The 23,748-nt window shown below is 37.7% G+C and overlaps 1 protein-coding gene across 1 annotated transcript; it reads left to right on the top strand.

Annotated features, from left to right (window-relative positions):
• Window positions 1-903: 903 nt before the first annotated feature.
• LOC107772252 (protein GLUTAMINE DUMPER 6-like) lies at window positions 904-1,284 on the top strand. The gene has a single exon (XM_016591748.2). The coding sequence runs from the start codon at window positions 904-906 to the stop codon at window positions 1,282-1,284; it is 381 nt and encodes a 126-aa protein (XP_016447234.2).
• The last annotated feature ends 22,464 nt before the right edge of the window (window positions 1,285-23,748 follow it).

Here is a 23,748-nt window from a genome sequence, read left to right as displayed (position 1 = left end):
CCATAAAAAAATATTTAGCCTAAATAATGTAGTTCTATCCAAGTTTTATTATAAATTGTATTCGAAAAAAATTATCCAAAAAAGTAACATACTTAAAAAGGTAAAAATATATTTTATTTTTAAAAGCTAAATGCCACATATACAGAAAATTCCAGGTGGCAGACAAGTGCACCCATACTCTTTGGCACATCAACGTCCGGGGGTAATGACTCTAAAAAGGCCAAGTTAAGGGGTAATTAAGACCACAAATAGTTTAAGGTCTAATAATCCGTGTCAAATTTAGGGGTGTTAAGGTATTTTGTCTTTAAACTTTTAAGTAAAATATTTACATCAATCAACTCGATATATAGGAGGATTAAGAAAATTCGTAATTAGCATATATTAGGCATGTTTAAAAAAAAATAAACGGTATACACAAGAATAATGGTGAGCGATAAATATGGAAATTCAAGAAATAAAAACTAGTATGACAAGACTTGAAAAGTGATGCACCGGTGAAATTTGAGTGCATAGATCAGCAAGGAATACAGTAAAGCGCAAGAAAGAATCCCACAACTTTTTTTTTCTTTTTTTGAGTAGCGAATGGATTTTTGCTGGGATATTTCTGTAACTCAATTACAGGAGTACCATTTTCTAGTCCATTCTTATTCGAAAAAATAAAGACTCTCGTTAAAGATAGAATTGAAAGTTTAAATTAAATTATTTTGAAATTTAAAAAAAGATCATCCATTTTGAAACAGACCAAAAAAAAAAATAGGTTCACATCAACGAAACTAAACTAAACCGGAAAGGACGGGGTATTTCTTGTTCCTATTTCTTTTTCCTGCCCTATAAATACAAACATAACAGAGCAATCAATTTCTCAGATTAACTGATCGAGAGAAAAAATATATTACTAAGAAGATGACAACTATGATAATGATGATGAAACCATTACGTAATACAACTTCTACAGCAGGAGACTCGAGTTTTCACAGATGGAATTCCCCAGTTCCGTACCTCTTTGGTGGGTTAGCAGTTATGATGGGATTAATAGCGTTAGCATTGTTAATATTGGCTTGTTCTTACAAGAAACGTTCGTCGTCGACGGAAGAATCATCGTCATCTTCCAACAACGTTAATGATTCCGACGACGGTCGTCAAGAGAAGCCGTCGACGAAGTCAGTACAGGTATTGAGACCAGAGATGGAACCAAAATTTGTTGTGATTATGCCTGGAGATTACAATCCAACGTGTTTAGCCAAGCCCGCCATGCCTACTCGCCAAGGTCCTGACCAAGTTTGAGTCATTTAATTCTTTTCTTTTTTCCAATAGTTTCTGAGCTGGAATGAGGTAGAAAGTAGGAGTAAGAGATGATATGGGACGGAAATGATGGAGAGTAAATTACAGCAACTAATATGTAACTACATTTGCCAAAAACAAAAAGGGAAAAAACTACAACCCGTGAACAATATTTTTTGGTTCAACTTCTTGTCTTCGTATTTTTGGGGGTTTTGAGTGCGCGGAGAAATCGGAAGTTAACAATATATAATGTTTAATTATCGATAGTTTATATATTTCAGCAAATTAAGGGTTAATTGTTTACATCTGTAACCAAAGTGGATTCTTGATCACGATATATGTTAATTAGGTTAGCAAGCGAAGCTTTAGAGCTTTCGAGGCGAACTCCAATAATTATGAGGAGTTAATATTTGAGGTAACAAGGCCCTTCCCAAATGAGGCTTTAAATTTTTGAAGCATCTATTGCTTCCACAGTAAATTGCCAAAAAGACCAGGACCCCAGAAAATTAACGAAGGAACAACATAAACATAAACACGAGAATTCTCCTTAATTTGCTTTTTTCTTTACACGCACTGTCAATTAAATGTACGTTCAAAAAATGTAGAATAGAGACATAAAGTACTAATGTATTATGGCTTGTCGTGGAGTATATCCTCGTATTTGAATTGGGAAGAAGGATTCCCTGCTGCGTGAATTTCGGGATTTTTAATTACAACATATCATATTAAGTACTGCAATAAAATTTCATGTGCAAAACATGTCATATACCTATTTCATTAGAAGAAATATTGAATGGGGGTAAAAAATTTACCTTTTTGTTTACTTTTTTTTTTTCCTTTTGTTCGTTGATCACGATATAGATAAGGTTCATAAGTGAAATATTCTGGGAAAGTTACGAAATGAACTTTCGATAATACATTAATGTGACGCATGTTATAAGGCTATAGCAAATTATGAGACGGAGTGGAGTGTTGGAATGACATTAAGCAAAGGTTGAAGAGAGACATCTTTGTATGATTAAAGCCTGTTACAAGAAGCAGCGGTCCCGGAAAATGACATTCACTAGACTCTGGTAAAATCTTATACCAAATTAAAGATACGTATTGGTAATTCATAACTGTATTAGACACATAGTATATGAGCTTAAGTTCTATACATTGTCTATATATTTACACAATCAAAACACTTATTTGGTAATTACAAACAAATCTCTCAATAAACATTACATAATTGGTAATCAAGTAAAAAATGGTATAACCTAATTATAATTTGCTGGTGCCAGCTGATAGTGTAAATCATTATATATATACACTATCATTATATTAAGTTGGGGTTAATATCAATTATGAGTAAATAACGTTTTCTTACTTTTGGTCAAGCTGAACAAATGCAGTAATAATTTTATGGAAAATCGGTTATTCATTGCGCCAAAAATGATAACATCATGTGGTCCTCTCTCCTCCTATGCTTGTGTCGTTTCATTAATTATTATGCCCCTTATAGAGCTGCCTATAGAAAATCAGAAAGTTAAAGAAAAGAATCACAATGATGATATGATGAAGAAACCATTGGACAATTCCAGTTAAAATGTTAACCTTGGTCTAGTTTTTCAATTAAGTTATGCACAAAATATATTTTTTTAACATAAAGTACATTTAAACTTTTCTACCATATCCTTATACATCCCACAAGGATAGACAACATTTTTATTTAGTGACCAGTAATGACTAATTTTTGTCCGATCGTTAGTGACCTATAGCGATCATATTTGGACTTTTAACGACTGGATTTTTCATTGCTAATAATCACTTCTCTTGTATATATAATCATCTCAATTAGAGGTGGAGGTAGTCTACCACACTAGCTAGCTAGAGCAGACCTCACAGTCCCGAGTAGTATATGTTTTGCTACTATTTGTCTTTGTCTATGTGTTGCAATTACATTGGATTTTACGTTAATTCGACGTGCCATAGTAACATTTGAGAAGAGTTAGCGAACCTCATTGTGTTTTTGCTATTTCCGCTCACACAGAAGATTAGAACAATACAGTTGAATGACATAATCCCATTCTGTTCTTGAATAAGACATTAACGTGATGCAAATTATAGCTAGGCCTATACCAGTTAAGGTAATACTCTATCCGTTTCAATTTATGTAAATCTATTTTTTTTTTAGTCCGTGTAAAAAAGAATGACATCTTTCTTTATTTAGAAACAAGGTATCTTTGTACAATAATTTATAGTCACACAAAATATATGTGCCTTATTTTACACCACAAATTTAAAATCTTATTTTTTTTTTAAATTCCGTATCCAATTAAATGAGTTTAAATGCATTAAAACGGAGGTATATACTATGAAGAGGGGTTGTTGGAATCAAAATCAATGGCATTAAGTAAAAAGTTTCGTGCAAGAAAAAGATGTCGTTGAAAGGGGCCGGGTAGACCTCTTTGGGTCGTGGAGTCAACAGTCATTATCAAAAGCTAGCTACGCCTAGTTAGAATTTTTACAAGTAGCGGTCCAGCGGAAAATGGTACTGCTCCTTTTATTTTCTGGTCAAAATGACAAATAATTGCATGTATTTCCGCAAAATATGATGTTCATAATGTCGTGGATAAAAAGTACTATGAAAAGTTCAGTGTGACTCGCATCAAATGGTAATATCTTCTGATTCTGTGTGAAAACCACTTGGTAATGACTTCATGACCATCCATCTAGAAAAGTTCTCCATTTTAAGTTGATTTTACTATTTTTCGTACAATTTCACCTTTATTGAGTAGATGAGCACTTTGAATGTGCAAATTTATCAGGTATTCAGAGACCCGACTAATCCAAATTCTTGCATAAGAAAATTTATCAAAAGAGAAAAATACTTTCTAGATTCATTCTCAGAGTTAACACTGCACTGTACTTTATCTTTTTAAGTTGAACTGTGGAATAATTCGACATTACCTACTTCCACTTACTAATTTTTTAGTATGATAAATATTTAGGGCTAGATATATTTCTTCAAGCTACTCCTATTTCTCAAGTCTTAATTGACTTGTTGACCTTGAGTCTTTTCTATTTTCCCTGTGCCTCCATATGAACCATAATTGACTTGTTGACCTTGAGTCTTTTCTACTTGGTTTATGTTTCCTAGCTAATATTTTTTTCAAACAGTTTTGCTCACTACAATATTTTAGGCCTTCCGCCATCCAGAGTGGCCTAAACTAGCAAAAAGTGTGTCATTTGAGCAAAAGCCACACTTTTTGACTTTAAGCAACGTTTTTGACGGGTGGCCTAAATAGGCATAGCCCTTGCCCTAAGGCCACACTTTTAAAGTGTTACTTTAGAAGCCACGCTTCAAAAGTGTAGCCTATAAGGTACAATGACCACGCTTGTATATACCTTTTATACTAACGCTTTTTAAGTCCTATAGCAACACTTTCAAAGTGTGGCCTTTTGAAGCTTATAGGCCACATTGTTCGAGCGTAGCTTCTGCAAGAATCCTTGTAAAGTGCTATTTCTTTTTTATAAAATTACATTTTTTAATATCCCAAGTAATTAATCACATTTATTACCTAACATATATTATCATATATTTTAAGATCATTGCTAAGAATGAAGATCTCAAGAATTACATCAACTAACAAATAACCAAAAAAGTTCAAATACGTACATTTATATACCATGTACTACATTAACTAGTAAAACCAATTGTTCAAAGGTGCAACCTAACAATAAACTAAAAAGAATAAAATTTATGTATCATGATAACACTATACACTTATTAATCAATTGAAGTTAGCATTTATCAGAAACCCCATTTGATATCCCCTTGGCTACAAGTTTCTTTTCTAATACATGGCTAGTTTAACACTCTTGAGATCATCTCCTGATTTTGTAACGGATCCATTTTTGTAAGCTTGACCTCACCATTAATCTAATCAGCATGTGAGCTTTTCTTGTTCAAATCCATAGAAACTTCTGAAGGTTTGTAAGCCTTAAGTTCCTCATTTGCATTTTCTTTATTTTCTTTAGTAGCTCTGTCTTCCAATACCTGCGATTGACACAAATAAAGATGCATATTGTTTGTTATAGCCTGCAAATAATGTGAAAAAGTTATATCTCCACTCAGAGGCGGATTCATAATTTGAAATTTATGGGTTCTTATTGTAATCTAAAATTAATATACAATAATAACTGAGTTCACAGTTATATATTTATAAATATTTAATGAATTTTTTAATAAAAATACATGGTCTCCGCAAAAGTTACTAGGAACCAGTAACTATACACTACATCGGCCATATATCTCCATTTCAGCTTCCAATATATATTATAAGATGAGTACTATAAAGCAGGCAGATGTACATACATCTATTGAATATACTATAGGGAGAACAAGATTTCGGGTCATCAACATATTTACTGTTGTTTGAAGAAAAAGTCATCTGATGGAAGGCCAAAACAAGATTGAATCTCATCACACATGGAGGATGATCATACGTGCCACTGTGAAGAGTTAGCCAAATTCATTCTATTTTTGCTATTTCCGCGCGCTCTCAGAAGATTAGAACAATAAAGTTGAATGAGAAAATCCCATTCTGTTCTTGAATAAGACATTAACGTGACGCAAATTATAGCTAGGCCTATAGCAGTTAATGTAAATATACTATGAAGGAGGGGATTGTTGAATCAAATTAAAGCAATGGCTGCAGTAGGTAAAGAGTTTCGTGAAAGAAAAAGAAGTCGTTGAAAGGGGCCGTTTAGACCACTTTGCGTCGTGGAGTCAATAGTCATTATCAAATGCTATTCCTAGTTAGAATTTACAAGCAGCGGTCCAGCGGAAAATGGTACTACTCCTTCTACTTTCTGGTCAAAATGACAAATAATTGCATGAATTTCCGCAAGTTCATAATGTCGTGGATAAAAAGTATGAAAAGTGCAGTTTGACTCACATCAAATGGCAATATCCTCTGATTCTGTGTGAAAACCACTTGGTAATGACTTCATGACCTATTTCCAAAAAAAACCAAAAAAACAAAAAAGACTTCTAGATTGTAACGACCCGACTGGTCGTTTTGAGCTCTAGCACGTCGTTCGGCGATTTGAGGCCTTGAGTAACTTCACTTCATATTTTATGACTTGTACCCATAGTGGGAATCAAATTTCGGGAAGTTCGGAGTTGATTTGGATGGAAAATTCTCAATTCGGAAGCTTTAAGTTGGAAGAGTTGACCAAGGTTTGACTTTTGAGTAAACGACCTCGAAATCGAGATTTGAAGGCTCCAATAGGTTCGTATGATGATTTCGGACTTGGGCGTATGTTCGGGTTGAGTATAGGGTGGACCGGAAGCATTTCAGCGCTTATTGTGGAAAGTTGTCATTTTGAAGGTTTTAGAATTTTTTTAAGATTGATTTGAAGCGAACTTTGATTTTATTGATGTCCGTTTGGGACTTTGATTTTATTGATGTCCGTTTGGGATTTCGAGCCTTGGAATAGGTTTGTATCGTGATTTGTGACTTGCACGTAAAGTTTAGCGTCATTCTAGAATGTTTAAGTGTAATTCGAACGCGTTCGGCGAAGTTTGAAAGTTGAAAGTTGAAAGAGGTGTTTTGATCGTCGATTCGTGGTTTGGATGTTGTTTGGTGTGATTGGACTCGAGCAAGTTTGCATCATGTTTTGGGAATGATTGGGATGATTGGGGCATCGGGTGTATTTCGGATAGGCTACGGGTCATTTCGCCATGTTTGAGCTGTTGTTTTTGAGATCTGGTGTATCCTTCTTCGCGATAGCGAAAAAAGGGCCGCGATCCCGAAGAGCAAAATGTTGTTCCAGGCCTTGTGAATCGCGATCGTGGAAGGAAATTCCGTTCCAAGAATGCGGTCGTTCACGTCAGGAATAGAGGCCGTTAAGGATGTACTTGCTTTTCCTTTTTTTCGTCAAGATTGGGTCGGTATTCAGTGTACTGCTTGTGACGCTTATGCTTTGCAAGCCTATGTGTTGTCCTTTCTTTGCTCATTGCCACCTTACCTGCCTAAGAAGGGCACCCTTGACTCTATACTCCTTACTCAATTTCCTTCCGTACCCGAACAACAACAGTCCCGATTCCTAGAAGTATAAAATATCGAGACTGTTAGAGCTCCATACTTTTCACGAACAATGAAGCCTAGTAGCGAGAGAGACAAGAGATTTGTATGTCTATTTCAACTTGCTCGCCAGAGTCTGGGGCAGAAAAACCGTCCCGTTTTCCCAATGAAAGATAAAGTACAAACTTTAAGGTACCATACCAAATGGAAGTTATCACGACATTATTAACCCTTTTTCCTAGCCCTCGGGCATAAGCCTAATCTCTCTTCACTGTACCGAGTTCATGTCTTCTCCAGGAAGATTGACTTGACAAATAAAGCACCAAATTAGCTTTCGCGTTGCCTACTTGCTGAAAGCAAAAATGGAATGGTCGGCTTTGAGGAGTAGATTGAAGGGCTTATCGCTTCTCCTACTGCTGCTCCCGGCCCTGTCCCACAGCCGACCAATCTGCTGCATTAACTTTAGAAAGATCATTTTTGTTCAACATTTCTTTTTCTTTTTTCTAGAAGTAGGGAAAGTAAGAAAAGAGTGAATGAAGACCCCCACTGAGCGGTAATGAGATCGATGAATTTTTAATGTTCCTGTTTATGTATGAATTTATAGACATATAGTGAATGGACGAGCCTCTTCAACATCGAAGCAGCATTAGTGGAATACGTACTAACACTTCTTGCTTCCATACACTCGAAATGCTTACTTGCTTTTAGCTTTATAAAGGATAGGATAGATCATAATGTACACTATATTTTTGAGTCGGAGAGCCTTTCCTCGTTTACTTCACATAGCTTTTCACTTCTTTCCCTCATAGCGGAATACTCTCCCTGAAAGGAGAAGGAAGGATGGAATACCAACATGCATCTAGATGAATGGCCGCATCGAATAAAGGAAGTAAGAGGAAGGAAACATCTCTTTTCTTGGGAAGTTAGTCTTTTCATGAGAGGAATTGGTGTTCCAAACCTTCTCCCTCCCTTCCACCGATGAAACTACTCTTGCAAAGTTAAAAAGTCATATAACCTTCCTTCCATTCGAATAGATTAGATACGGATCTTATGCCACCGGTGACCGAACTGTCTATCTAGTATCTAGTACTAGGACTAGTAGAGTAGAGGCACTACTAGGCGGGGCTTCCTCGATCACAGCTTATCGCTTAGCTAACTGCCAGACAAGGATGCAAATCAACTCATTATATAGAATGCAGATCGAAACATTCAATGAAGCAACCAGTACGGTAGACAAGCTACTTTCTTATTCTAGGACTTGAAGATCCTCTATCTATTAGTATACTTGTATCGGCAGTTAGACTAGGACTTTCTCCCCAATCAATCGTAGTAACTGGCTGTAAGAGAGCTGACTGTCTACAATCTATGTCATGCCTTGCGATCGCGTAGAAGGATTTTTTGCTGTCAGTGGTCTGACTTCGGGAGTTTATATCTTGCAATCTCTAAGGAATTTAGGGGTGATCTAAAAATTAAAGTTGTAGTCCTTTGAATCTAGTTTTTCGAAAATTAAATTGTTTGTCATTTAGAATTTTGTAAAAAAGGTTATACCCATTTTACCGAAGGGTGTCTGTGAAGAGGAAACAAAAATTGTACATCACGATCGCAAGGTTTTGGCAACGATTGATAAGTGGGGATTTTGACTACTTATTAGCGCCTTTTAGCTTTTATTTTAGTCTAAAAGTGTTTAATTGTGTTTTTGAAATTGATGAAATGTGCAAACTTTGCAGGAATGTTGGAAGTCAGACTCCCGAGATGAAATCCGACTAAAAAAGGAGTAATCAAAACACAAGGCAACAAAAGGCACAATAGCTTGCAAAGTACGGACTGCAGAATTCCATCTGCAGTCGCAAACAATGAAGCAAATCCCAACAGGGTTTCCTGCCAAACTGCAGACCGCACAGGAATTGTGCAGCCGCAAATGAAGAACTGGAGATAAACTTTAGAGGGTGAAAATTTCCAAAGTCCAAGTCCCTCAAAAATGCGGACCGCACAAGAATTATGCGACCGCAGAAGGAGTGCCTTGCAGCCGCAGAAGTACCTGATAATTAGGAGACAATTAGTTTGTAATAACAGACAATATTCTCTTCTTTTTCTTTATTCTGTATATATTTTCTCATCTCTTCTCTCATTATGTATATATCTTCTCTCATTGAGTATATTCGTATTGCTTTCAATAGTTTTTGTTTGTAGCTTCTTCATGTTTGGTTCTCTTACTAGTTAATGTTTAATTTAGTAGCTTCTTTTCTATTTAGTAACTTTTTTTTGAATTAGTAGCTTATTTTCAATTTAGTAGCTTCTTTTTATGTTTTAGTGAATAAGCCTTTGGTTTTTTAATGCCATAGTTCTTTCCAAAGGTAGTTTTTGTGTGAACCGGGTGAGTCTTCCCAACAATGGATGGCATGACAACCTTCTTAAGGGAATGAGTCTATTTTTTTGGTGTTTAAGCAATAATAGTAGTAGTAATGAATAAAAAGACCTAATTAAGTCATGTTCGAAGAGTCAAACATGCTTCACTTGGTACCAACACACTTAACTACGTGCTTATGGTTAGAAACAAGGATTTTGAAAGAAATAGCTCCAGTTAGTGACTTTGCGACTCTTGTGTTGACTTAGCCAATTATCGATTGGTTAAGTCGAACAAAAGTGATTTTCAATCTTGAATATGATCGTTGTGGGCCCTCGACTCTATCCTCTTTAACAATCCAGTTGCGTAAGGGGTGGGGTGTTTTTGTTGCTAGTCCAAGTACCCGTGCAAATGGTCTAGAACTTGCCCCGAATGTGTTTCAAGGCGAAATTTTAAGTTTTGCTTAGATTGAGAAGTGATTGTAGACTTTCCTTGACCCGCTTAAATTTTTCCATTTCCTACCAATGTTGTTATCCGTAGTCAACCCATTTGAGTCTCGAGCCTTTCTCATTTGATAACCATGTTACAAGCCTTTACCCGTTTGGGCGTGACCCTCTCTTGGCAACCGAGCTTTCCTTAACACTCTTGTGAAATAATTGGCTAAAAACGTAAGTTTGGGGGAGAGACGAGGAACTTGAAAGAGGTATCAAGGCACAAAAAGAGAAAATAATTGATGAGAAGGAAAGGAAAGAAAAGGAAAGAACAAAAAGAAAAATATAAAAAGAAAGTGAATAAGTGAAAAATTTGAAGGGATTCAAAGAAAACTAATGATACAAAGCATGGAGAAATCAAGGAGGGAGAAAAATGAATATCATGATCAATAAAGAGTGATGTTAAGTCTCTCTAGTTACCCAAGGAAAAGAAAATGCTTCAAGGAATTGGCAAAGCATGAGTTGAGAATAAAAAAATGGAATGCTTAAGGAAAGGTGAACCCACTCAACCATAGTGTATCCAACCTTGGTCCAAAAGCCTTCATTACATCCCGAAAATGCCTTACGTGATTTCAAGCCGAGTGAGCTTACATTAGTGGCGATCTACATTAGGAGAAAGCCTATGGTACTTAAAGCCGTACTTGCGACATTCTCTTGAGAGAGATGAATGAACCTTTCAGAAATCTTTGGATTGAGTGCTAAAATTCTTAAGTGAGCTAGGCAAATGGAGAGTCGAGGAGGAGGGGTTTGGGATCCACAATGACCTACATGAAAGAGCGAGCTTACTTGCTGAATAAAGTCAACTCTTGATGCTCAAGTGTCACATTAGAACTACATATGCATAAACGTTTAACTGGTCGCCTTGTTGATAATACATAAGTAGTGTGGGTAATTGTTGGTCCTAATTGATGTGTGAATGACTCACTTTTGATTGGCTGGAATGGCCCTTAACTTGTGGAGGTGGGAATTATTTTATTTGCTTTAGGACAAGCAAAAACTTAAGTTTGGGGGGGTTAATAAGTGGGGATTTTTTACTACTTATTAGCGCATTTTAGCTTTTATTTTAGTCTAAAAGTGTTTAATTGTGTTCCTGAAACTAATGAAATGTGCAAAATTTATGTTGGAAGTCCGACTCCCGAGATGAAATCCGACTCAAAAAGGAGTAATCAAAACACAAGGCAACAAAAGGTACAATAGCTTGCAAAGTGCGGACCGCAAAATTCCATCTGCGGCCGCAAACAATGAAGCAAATTCCAACAGGGTTTCCTAGCAAACTGAGGACCGCACATGAGTTGTGTGGCCGCAAATGAAGAACCGGAGATAAATTTCAGAGGGTGTGCAAATTCCCAAAGTCCAAGTCCCTCAATAATGCGGACTGCACAAGAATTGTGCGGCCGCATAAAAAGTGCCTTGCGGCTGCAGAGGTAAAGATGCGGACCGCAAAAGACCAGGTTGCCGCCGCAGAGATAAATTTGCGGACCATAGAAACAATAACTCATGGCCGCATTGGAGAATTGTGCGGCCGCAGAATCCTAGTTCCTGCAAAGATGAAGACTTTTGCGGACCGCACATGGAATTGTGCGGCCGCAGAACCTCCGGAAGGGCATTATTGTCCGAAATTTCCAGCCTTATATAAATAGACGAGTTTCATAAAATTAGGTTAAGTTTTGACATCAACAAGTCCTGTAGCTATATTTCTTTGCTTCTTTTAGTAGTTTTCTATATTGTAGGATATTGTAACATAGATTTTATCATTTTGACTTTCCAATATGAGTTTAATTAGTATTTCTTATTCTATTTCTTCAATTTCAAGCATGAGTAGCTAGATTTTTACTAGGGTTGTGACCCAACCCTAGTGTGTAAACCTTATGGGTATCTAATTTAGTATTTGTTTATAAATGTCTGTTTATTATTTAGCCTTATTCATGCTTTAATTTGTGGAATTAATGGTTGCAAATATTAGTTCATGCCTAAATGACTTAGTCTCTACTTGATAAAGAGAGATTTAGTCTAGGAAATCTTGGCTAACAAAAAATTAGGTCAATCGAGAGATTGATCAACCCAATTAAAGGGTTCAACTTAGAGATAGTAATAACCCGACTTGAGCTCTTATTAACCATTTTGTGTGATACCCATTTGGACTTGATAAAGCCAAATTGGGCAAAACTACTCCTTGACCGAGAGGTACTGAGTGGATAATTGAGAGTTGATAGCTATAATACACCCCGATCAACAAAATAAGAATTAAGGTTTATATCTCATTAGGCGAACACCTAGGCAATGGTCATAACCCTAGGCTTTTTACAAACTTGAAAAAACAACAAAAACAATTGTCTTAGTTTTATTTCTTAACTTTGCAATATTAGTTTTAAAAATGGAAATAGAAACAAAACCAATTTGTGGAAGTGTAAATTAAGATAGTTCAAACTCACGTACTAGAATATATACTCCTAAATCCTAACTCCCATATAAACTCCATATGGATTCGATCCCGACTCTTTGTTGGGTTATTATTATTGCAATCGACCGTTTATATCCTTGTTTTGAGGTGTTATTTGGACGAGATCAATTTTTGACGACGTTGCCGGGGAGTTAAAGAATGATGTTAACTATATATTTGAGTGTGCTTTTGGAATATCTTCTTTTCCTTCTGTGTTACTAACGTGTTGAGAAATTGTAGGTGCAACCATGGCAAAGAATGATCTTGGAAACATTTCTTTGGGGGATTTGGACGTTGAGGATGATCAAATGGATGAGGTTCCTCTTGAACCTCAAGCCAATAGACGAGGTCGAGTGCCTTAGGACAATGTGTCCGCTCCACCCCCACCTCCACCGCGAGTGGCTCCACACCGGGTGTTGCCGAATGAAGGATATGCAAGTGCAATAGTCCCTCCCCGTATTAGGGTGGGCAACTTTCAAATCATCAACGTGGTGCTCACCTTGCTTGAGCAACGAGGGTTCTTCACTGGTGCTCTGGGTCAAAATGCATACAAATATTTGAAGGGGTTCGTAGATACGTGTTGGGGGAGTAACAAATTTCTCCGAGTATGCTTTGAGGCTAAGGCTTTTTCTCTTGTCTCTACGGGGGAAAGCCTTAGAGCTATTCCATTCATACTTGGGATGAATTGGCGGAGAAATTTAGTTCTAAGTACTTCTCTCCGAGCACATGGCTATACTTCGGGATGAAATTCTAGCATTCAAGCAAGAGCCAATGAACCACTACACGAGATATGAGAATGATATAGAACAATGGTTAAAGAGTGTCCCAACAACGATATGACGTAGAACATAATTCAACAAACCTTCTATCGGGGGATCAACCAACCAAGACAACCCGTTAAAACTTCTTATTCTAATAGGATTGGGCCATTCGCCTAGGCAGGATTATGTACCACACTCTTATGGAATCGGGTCGTTCGCCTCGGTAGTATTATATTCTTATGGGATCGGGACGTTCGCCTCGGCATTATCATATTCTTATAGGATCGGGCCATTCACCTCGGTAGTATCAAGTATCATATTCTTATGGGATCTGGCCATTCTCCTCAGCCTTTCTATAAAACACTCCTATGGGATCGGCCGTTCGCCTCAGCAACTTTATGAAATACTCTTATGGGATCGTGCCGTTCGCGTCGGTAGAATCATGCATAATATTTGACAAGAAGCCAACATGTTCATGAGATTTACTGATTTGAGTTGTGATGACCTATCTGGTGGGGACCATTATATATATATATATATACACACACACACACACACACACACACACTCTCTCTCTCTCCGGTTGAGGAGATATCCGATAATTGAGAGCTAGTGTTTACCGTTCAGAGAAGGATCGTACCACGTACCTATATTTGCTTACACTGTTTATTTACCATGACTCATACTTGTTTACTTTATATTGTACTTGATTTATTGGACCACTAGTAAGTGTCGATGTCGATCCCTCGTCACTACTTGTTCGGGGTTAGGCTAGATACTTACCGGGTATACATTGATTTACGTACTCATGCTATACTTCTGCACTTATTGGGTGCAAAGCCGCATCTAATTGAGGGACTTTACGATGAGATGCATCCCATGTTACGATTCACAGCTTACAGAGTCTCAATCAGAATTATTTACATTTTTCTGTCTAATTTATATTCCAGACAGATGTTGTATTGTTATTGTACCTTCTAGTAGATGCTCATGCACTTGTGACACCAAGTTTTGGGCGTGTTCTAGAATTATTATGGATTGTTTTACATTGATACACTTTTACTTATTATTTTTAATTAAACTGTACGTAACTGCGATTTATTTTAATACACTGGAGTCGTTATCTAAATAAGATTAATGAATTTAAAAATAATAAAATGAATAATTAAGTGTTGGCTTGCCTAACGATGACGTTGGGTGCCGTCACGATCTATAGTGGATTTTGGGTCGTGACAGCTTGGTATTAGAGTGTTAGGTTCACTTAGATCTCACGAGTCATGAGCAAGTCTAGTAGAGTCTTGCAGATCGATACAGAGATGTCTGTACTTTTCTTTGAGAGGCTACATGGTTGTTAGGAACATTTCCCTTTCTACTCATTCTTATACAGTGTGGAGTGCTTGTTATCAATTGGGCACCGACGAGTTGTGAAGATGCTACGGATGCAGCACATGATTCTATTCCCTGTGAATGAGGGCGGACTATTATCGTTGCATTGTGAAGGAGTACTCCGTCATTTTAGCCCAGTGTCAGTATTGCCTACGATTGAGATTTGATATCTCCGAATTCGGTAGAATTCTTTTTAATATTGCGGTGTCACCATCCTTGATTGAATGCGTTGAGGCTCATCGGCATGTTGGTATTTATTTATTTTCCTCTAGGCGCGATGTCGTGAGATGGAACCTAAGAGGAAGTTATCCGAAACGGTTGTGTGCTACGACATCAGGACTGAATTGGCATTTCAAGTATTGATGGCTCGAAGGAGATGATTTCTGAGGTGGTTTCTATGCCTAGAAAATTTTGAATGTGGCAAGAAGGGCTTGATAACATATTGTTGGACCTTCAGGTGATGTTAATGAATGAAGGGATTCTTACGGATGGCTGATCAGTGCAGACCCAGGGAGGTTAGTTGATTTCATGATGGATGCAACTATAGCAATGAAGTTAGAGGAGGTCGAGATGAGGGTACACAAGTCAGCTATCTCCTGTGAGAAGGTTAACGTTTGCGTGATTTTTGATGAGGTTCCTATGAAGAGTTCTACTTTCTGCCCAACATGGGATGAATGTACTGCGAAGTGAGCTTGGATCACTTGAATAAGATGGTACAGCGGTTAGGAGGTCGAGTGTACGATTGTGGCAGATAATTCGGGATGTGTTATGATTAGTTCAATAAGAACTAATGAGGAATTTGGCTGAGCAACGGTGTGGGATCATGGTAACTGGGAAAAAGTGGTCGTTGTGGGGTTTGGATCTATGTGATTGTAGTGTTTGCTAACTGGGTGAGCCCACCATCTATAAGTGAGTCGCGTGGCCGTGTGCCTATTTGGAGTGTTTGATTATGATGGTCTGTTATGTGTAAATGGATCCCGGAAGAGTTATGGTGGTTTAGACCACAACTTGAGGTTTGTATTTCCTGTGGTTATGAGAATTCGGTTGCATATTGCAATTGTTCCTCTGAAATATATTGAGTGAGAGGGTTCTAGATAATGAAGTGTTCATTCTATTGGTGACTCAGGAGTTATGATAAAATTCTTGTACTCTCACGTAGCGGCATGATAAGTGCAGTGAGCAGTATGAAAATTGGAAATTGAGGATCAAGGTTGTGTTTGGTGTTGATAAGAATGTCACAAGCTCGGAGGAGCGGGGGAGGATTGCAGATGTTCAGAGTATGCTAGCACTATTTTCGGGTAGCCTGAGGATGGTCTTTTTGTGGTAGGAGTGTTGGGTATTGAAATGCGGATGCTTGGCCAGTGTTTATAAAAATAGCATGGTCGATGGCCATTAATGTCTAGATTTTACTACCTGGTGTGGAAGGTTGTGGGAGTATATCCCACGGGAAGATCGTAGAAGTGTGACATGTTAGTCATTCGATTGTTAGAGATTTAAAACATGTATGGAGATTTTGGTACTGTCGCCAATGGGAGAGGTTATGACTGAGAGGCGCTCTATTCCTTTGGTGTTGGACTGTGAGAGTTTGTTACGGATTTGACGATTGCTCTTATGTGTCATGAATATAGTCATTGTGGATTCTTGAAAGGCTATTAGCCCTGTATGGGATGATCAGAATCGGCTTGAGGTCCGCTATTAGAACTAATGTGAATTATATGCTCTACATCAGGTCACATGTGTTCATTCAGCATAGCCCTGCTTATGGAAGAGTCTTCGGGTGTTGGATGTTATTCCTGTCATCAGCTATTCTCTGTAATACTCTAATATTCCATGTGGGTTGTGAGATGGCATGATTATTCGCACGTTTGCTGTGGTTCTGTGTAGCTTATCGTTATTTCACCTTAGTTGAGCTCGAGTTTTGCAGCAAATGGCGCTATCTGAATCCCCAGGGTTGTATTTTTGCACTTGGCGTGCTTGTGGTCGATTTTCGGGTATTTGTATGTATGTGCATTATGGCTTGATGGGTGTTTCCTTATTTATTGTTATGTGTGGATCGGGTGGCATGCCGGCACATGTTTGTTTTTTGGATCGGGTTGCATGCCGCAACGATGTCATGTGTGGATCGGGTTGCACACCGCAATAATAAGATGTTGAGTACGGTTCCTTATACTTAATTGTGTGCCTTGTTTCTCATCTCTGAGATAGGTTCATAACAATCATTCAGCCGTGTTATTCGTTATGCGGGTTGGACGGTTCTTTGCTAGAGTTCGTTCTTCCTTGTGGGTCATATTCGAGTTTGTAGCTTGTTGGTGCATTAATGGCGTCATTTGAGATTTTTGGCGGTGTTTGAGGTGGCTTATTTCCCGAGTAGCTTGTACTGGGTGAGACGAGGTTATTGGACATGAAATCAGTGCAATCAGATTCTTATAAGGTATATTAGAGGGAATATGCCACTATTTAGTTCAGAATGAGGCAAGCGTTCTTGTTGAGCGGAGGACTCCATAATTTATTGATTCGGCATGTGGTTACGAGCTTCTACGGGTCATTTTCATCGTAGCAGTATCGCGAGGGTTGGATCATGGCTTATGTGCATATGAGGTATAGGATGAGCATTATGTTAGTGAATTTGAAACTTGTACGGTTGGAGGATGTTATTATGGGCATACATATTATGCGGTGCATCGTGTGGTTTCAGCATGGGCGTATGAACGTGTTTGGTACAACGGGTTGAGATTGATATGGTGTTCGTATGTTAGAATCATGTCTTATAGAGAATTTCGAATGTTGGAATTTGGTTCTAAGGCTTGTAGGCTAAGGTAGCAGGAAGGATCTTCAGTTTGGCTCGAGCTAATGTTTCACATGGGTTGTGGTGGCATGGGTAGGTGCACGAGGTGTTAAACAATTGTTTTGGGCAATTCCGAAGTGGTTCTTTGCACGTTCGAGGACGAACGTATGTTTAAGTGGGGGAGAATGTAATGACCCGACTGGTCGTTTTGAGCTCTAGCACGTCGTTCGACGATTTGAGGCCTTGAGTAGCTTCACTTCATATTTTATTACTTGTACCCGTAGTCGGAATCAAATTTCGGGAAGTTCGTAGTTGATTCGAATGAAAAATTCTCAATTCGGAAGCTTTAAGTTGGAAGAGTTGACCAATGTTTGACTTTTGAGTAAACGACCTCGGAATTGGGATTTGAAGGTTCCAATAAGTTCATATGAGGATTTCGGACTTGGGCATATGTTCGGGTTGAGTATCGGGTGGTCCGAAAATATTTCGGCGCTTATTGTGGAAAGTTGGCATTTTGAAGGTTTTAGTATTTCCTAAGATTGATTTGAAGTGAACTTTGATTTTATTGATGTCCGTTTGGGATTCCGAGCCTTGGAATAGGTTCGTATCGTGATTTATGACTTGCACGTAAAGTTTGGCATCATTCCAGAATGTTTGTGTGTAATTCGGACGCGTTCGGCGGAGTTTGAAAGTTGACAGAGGTGTTTTGATCATTGGTTCGTGGTTTGGATGTTGTTTGTTGTGATTTGAGGCCTCGAGCAAGTTTGCATCATGTTTTAGGAATGGTTGGTATGATTGGACGGGGCCCCGGGGGCCTCGGGTATGTATCGGATGGGATACGGGTTATTTCGCCAAGTCTGAGCTGCTGGTTTTGAGATCTGGTGCATCCTTAGCGAAGAAGGGGCCATGATCGCGAAGAGCAAAATGTTGTTCCAGGCCTTGTGAATCGCGACCGAGGAAGGAAATTCGCGATCGCGTAGAAGGATTTTTTGCTATCAATTGTATGACTTTAGGAGCTTATATCTTGTAATCTATAAGGAATTTGGAGATGATTCAAAAATAAAAGTTGTAGCCCATTGATTCTAGTTTTTATAAAATCAAACTATTTATCATTTGGAGTTTTATACAAAAGGTTATACCCATTTTACCGAAGGGTTTCTGTGAAGAGGAAACAAATATTGTACATCGTGATCGCAAGGTTTTGGACGCGATCGCGATGAAGGAAAATGAGGTTGTAACTTTTGTTAATCGCGATCACATGGATAATGACGTGATCATGAAGAAAGAGACCTGGCAGGTGTATTAAACATCTAATTTCGGGATTTTGAGCTCATTTCATCACTTTTTAATTCTTGGAGCTCTTGTGGGGCGATTTGGGGTGATTCTTGAAGGTCGTTTTCTCCATATATCATAAGGTAAGTTATTCTTACATATTTTGAGTTAATATATGGGTTATATATAGATTTTAACATGGAAATTGGATAGAAATTATGAAAATTGTGGAAGAAAATCTAGAAATGGTATTTTTAGAATTTGACCACGAAATTGGACATGAAATCAGGAATAAATTATATATTTGAGTTCGTGGTATTATGGGTAACGTTTATCTTCAAATATTTTTGGAATCCGGGCACGTCGACCCGAGGGTTGACTTTGTTGACTTTTTGAGCGGAGTTGGGAATCATTATAAGTTATTAAATATTAAGCATTGGAGTATATTTTGATTGATTTGCACGTTGTTTGACTAGTTTAGGATCGTTTGGCTTTGAGTCGAGGAGTTAGAGAGGCATTGGAGCCGGTTATGTAACTTCAGAGCGAGGTAAGTCTCATGTCTAACCTTGTGAGGGAAAAATTATCACGTAGGTATTATTCTTGTTATATGCTACATGTTATGGGAGCTACGCACGTATGAGGTGACGAGTGTCCGTGCGCATGCTAGAATTCCTGATTATGTCCGGGTAGACTAGGATTCATGTCATGCTTTATTTGTACTAGTTGAGTTATTCTTGCATGCTTAGTTACTTGATTTCGCGTTACGACCTGAGACTAGGCTTGCGTAGAGTGATGGACTCGCTATTGTAAGATATTTAACGAGCTACTTGATTAGCCGCGGAATAATTGTGCTTTCCTTACGAATTTCTCTTGCGTTGTGAGTTTTCATCGAAAAGCTTCTTTAAATTTTATAACTCACACGTATATTCGTGAGTGGGGTCAAGGACCCGTTAAAGTTTCTTATTCTAATGGGACCGGGCCGTTCGCCTCGGCAGGTTTATGTACCACACTCTTATGGGATCGAGTCGTTCACCTCGGCAATATCATATTCTTATGGGATCGGGCCGTTCGCCTTGGCATTATCATATTCTTATGGGATCGGGCCGTTCGCCTCGGCAGTATCATGTATCACATTCTTATGGGATTGGGATGTTCGCCTAGGTATTTCTATAAAACACTCCTATGGGATCGAGACGTTCGCCTCGGCAACTTCAAAAAGTACTCTTATGGGATCGGGTCATTCGCCTCGGCAGAATCATGCTTAATATTTGACAAGAATCCAGCGTATCCTTGAGTTTTCCTGATTTGAGTTGTGACAACCTATCTGGTGGGGACCATTTTATATACACTCTGGTTGAGGAGGTAACCGATAATTGAGAGTTTGTGTATATACACACACACACACACACACACACACTTCGGTTGAGGAGGTATCCGATAATTGAGAGCTAGTGTTTACTTTTCAGAGGAGGATTATACCACATACCTATATTTGTTTACACTGTTTATTTACCACGCCTCATACTTGTTTACTTTCTATTGTACTTGATTTATTGGACCACTAGTAAGTGTCGATGTCTACCTCTCGTCATGACTTCTCCGGGATCAGGTTAGATACTTACTGGGTACGTATTGATTTACGTGCTCATGCTACACTTCTGCACTTATTGTGCATGTATATATTTTTGGTGGTCTTTTAGGAGAAAAAGGCGCTATTACTGGGACTTTACGGTGAGTTGCATCCCATATTACGATCCGCAGCATAAAGAGTCTCCACCAGAATTATTTATATTTTTTTGTCTAACTTGTATTCCAGACAGACGTTGTATTGTTATTGTACCTTTTAGTAGATGCTCATGCACTTGTGACACCGGGTTTTGGGGGTGTTTTAGAATTCTTATAGATTGTTTTACATTGATACACTTTTACTTATTATTTTTAATTAAACTGTACGTAACTACGATTTATTTTAATGCACGGACCTCTCTATCAAAATAAGATTCCTGATTTTAAAAATAATAAAATGAATAATTAAGCGCTGGCTTGCCTAACGATGACGTTGGGCGTCATCACGGCCTATAGTAGATTTTGGGTCGTTACTTTCACCATCTATTTAGAAAAGTTCTCCATTTTAAGTTGATTTTATTTTTTTATCCTACGAATTTCACCTTTATTGAGCAGATCAGCACTTTGAATGTGCAATATTAAATTATTGAAAGCACAACTGGTATAGAGCCGGCATATGTATTAGGTACTGGGAAAAGACCATTGATTAGGAATATATGCTTTCTAGTTTGGTCATTTAATATCTTTTAAGTATGTAGAATTAGCAAACAAAGTTTGACAAAACAGATGATCATAAAATGGATTAGAATAAGGGCCATGGCGTCTCGGACCTGTCTATAAATGTTAGGAAGGCTAGAGTAGAATGCTTGCTGTTGTCGATCTATTCTTTTCTTTCTTTTATTATGCCCCATTAGATAAGGTGCTTGAAATGGCCAGGGGAGTAAGTAAAAAGTAGCTCTCTTTTTTAAGTTTTTTATTATAACTATTTGATATTTGGTATTTATTGATTCGACTAATTCAAATTTTTATAATATAAAATTTACTTTAAAAAAAATGCTTACTACAAGAGATATTTTCATTCTCAGAGCTAACCAGGGCCGGCCAGAGGGGAGGCCACTAAGGCCTGCATTAGGCCCAAAATGTTGTGGGGCCTCATTTGTGTGTATATGCTACTTTTTTCTTTAAATAATATATTGAATATTATAGTGTAAAAGTATAAGAAATGAATGAGAACTTTTGGAATTGTGATTTATGATATCGTTGAAAAAAATAAGATAATAAAAATAACTCATTTATATTCTTACCTTACCTCTGAATATAAATTTTGTTGCGTCATTTACATTTGACATTGGAGTAAATGATCCAGATTATGCTTCTCATTTTTCCCTTCTTACAATGGCATTCAAGCATTGCGGCAAGCAAATTTAAGTAGTGAAATTATTTTTTGATATAAAGTTATCAAATTCAAGAATCAATATTATTATTCTAATTTTGTATTATCTTTTTTCAATCTCAAATTTATTATTTTTATATTTTTACTTTATAAGTATATATATATATATATATATATATATATATATATATACATACACACACACACACATACACACACTCACATGCATACTTACATATATGTCACGACCCAAATTTCACTATTGGTCGCGATGGCGCCTAACGCGCCCGTCAAGCAAGCCAACGGTGCCAAATCAACTATTACTCATTTTATTATCTTTGAAATCGTGAATCCCATTAAATAAGTAGAGTGAGATTTGGTACCCGTAGAAAATCCGTGATCTTTATTTCCAACTTCCGTATAAAATATGAATTACAAGGTAAAATAATAATAATTACGTGAACTACAATAATGAACCTCCAGTGAAAACCCTCAAGACCCAGTATCACAAGTGCATAGGCATTTTTTAAGGAGTACAATAATAATACAACATCTGTCTAGAATGTAAATGAGACAGGATAAAATAAATAGTACGATGGAGACTCTGTGGATTGCGATGCGTAGCCCGGAATACAACTCACATAAAGTCTCCTCAATAGCTACACCAACGCGCCAAGATGATCACCAAATGAACCTGTCATATCCTGCACATTTAGTGCAGAAGTGCAGCGTGAGTACGTAAAATAACGCGTACCAAGTAAGTATCTAGCCTAACCCCGGAGAAGTAGTGACCAGGGGTCGACATCGATACTTACTAGTGGTCCAATAAATCAATATGGTAAATCACAAACATATAAGAGTACAATGATAGTAGTGAGGTAAATCCGTAACTAACACAATCTTCCAAAATTTCTTTTAACGATATCAATTCCTCAATCTCGTATTCTATCTCAACAGCTCGGAAATATCAAGTGTTAACAACAAACAGATAAGAAATACCATATAAAATGCAAGGCATCAGTGGAAGGAAAATCTCGCAAATATTTGGATTGCTAGCGATATAACGTAAGATTATGCCGAGTTAGTACGACCAGATCTCAAAAAGAGTATGATACTGCCGAGGTGATCAGCCCGATCTTATCATATCGTGTACACTACCGAGGGTTGAGCAACACGAACCATAGATGCATCTATTATCCTGCCAAGGCGAACGTCCCACTCCCATGAGAGTGTGGTACATAATCATGCCGAGGCGTTCAGCCCGCTCCACAAGAAAGGAAAGAAAGGAAAGGAATTATCAAATTACGAGACACGAGCTTACGATACAGTATATGAACACAAGGTGAGTATAACCTTTGTCGTTTCTATAACTTGCCAATCACTCACGGTAATAAGGTTCGACCTAATATATATGTGTATATTTCTAAATCAAATTCAATTATAATTTTAATTAGTTAAGCAAGTTAGAATGAGTTCAAATATTTCAAATATTATATGGTAAAGTCCTAATTCTACCCGGACATAAGCACGTTTTAGATACGTATGGTCTCTCATCACCTCGTACGTACGTAGCACCTACAACTAAAAGCATATAACAATTACATCACCTAGGGGGTAGTTCCCTCCCTCACAAAGTTAGACAGGAGACTTACCTCGCTTCGAAGTTCCATAACCGGCTCCAACGCCACTCTAACACTCAACTCCAAGCCAAACGTTTCGAAACTAGTCAAACAATCAGGGATGCCAATGAAAATATACTCCAACATTATAATTAATTACTTCCCGACTCCGCTCGAAAAGTCAATAAAGTAAACCCTTGGACACACATTCCTGGATTCCGAAATTATTTGAAGATAAGCATTACCCATAACATTAGGAGCTCAAATATGTAATTTATTCCTAATTCCATGTCCAATTTCGTGGTCAAAATCCAAAACACCAAATTCTAGGTTTCT

The sequence above is a fragment of the Nicotiana tabacum genome, chromosome 17 (genome assembly GCF_000715075.1).
Source record: "Nicotiana tabacum cultivar K326 chromosome 17, ASM71507v2, whole genome shotgun sequence".
Taxonomy (NCBI): domain Eukaryota; kingdom Viridiplantae; phylum Streptophyta; class Magnoliopsida; order Solanales; family Solanaceae; genus Nicotiana; species Nicotiana tabacum.
Note: the sequence above shows the minus strand (reverse complement) of the source record. Positions and strands in the feature narration are given on the sequence as shown.

Coding starts and splice junctions, on each gene's coding strand:
- LOC107772252 (XM_016591748.2), top strand. CDS start 904: ATGACAACTATGATAATGATGATGAAACCATTACGTAATACAACTTCT.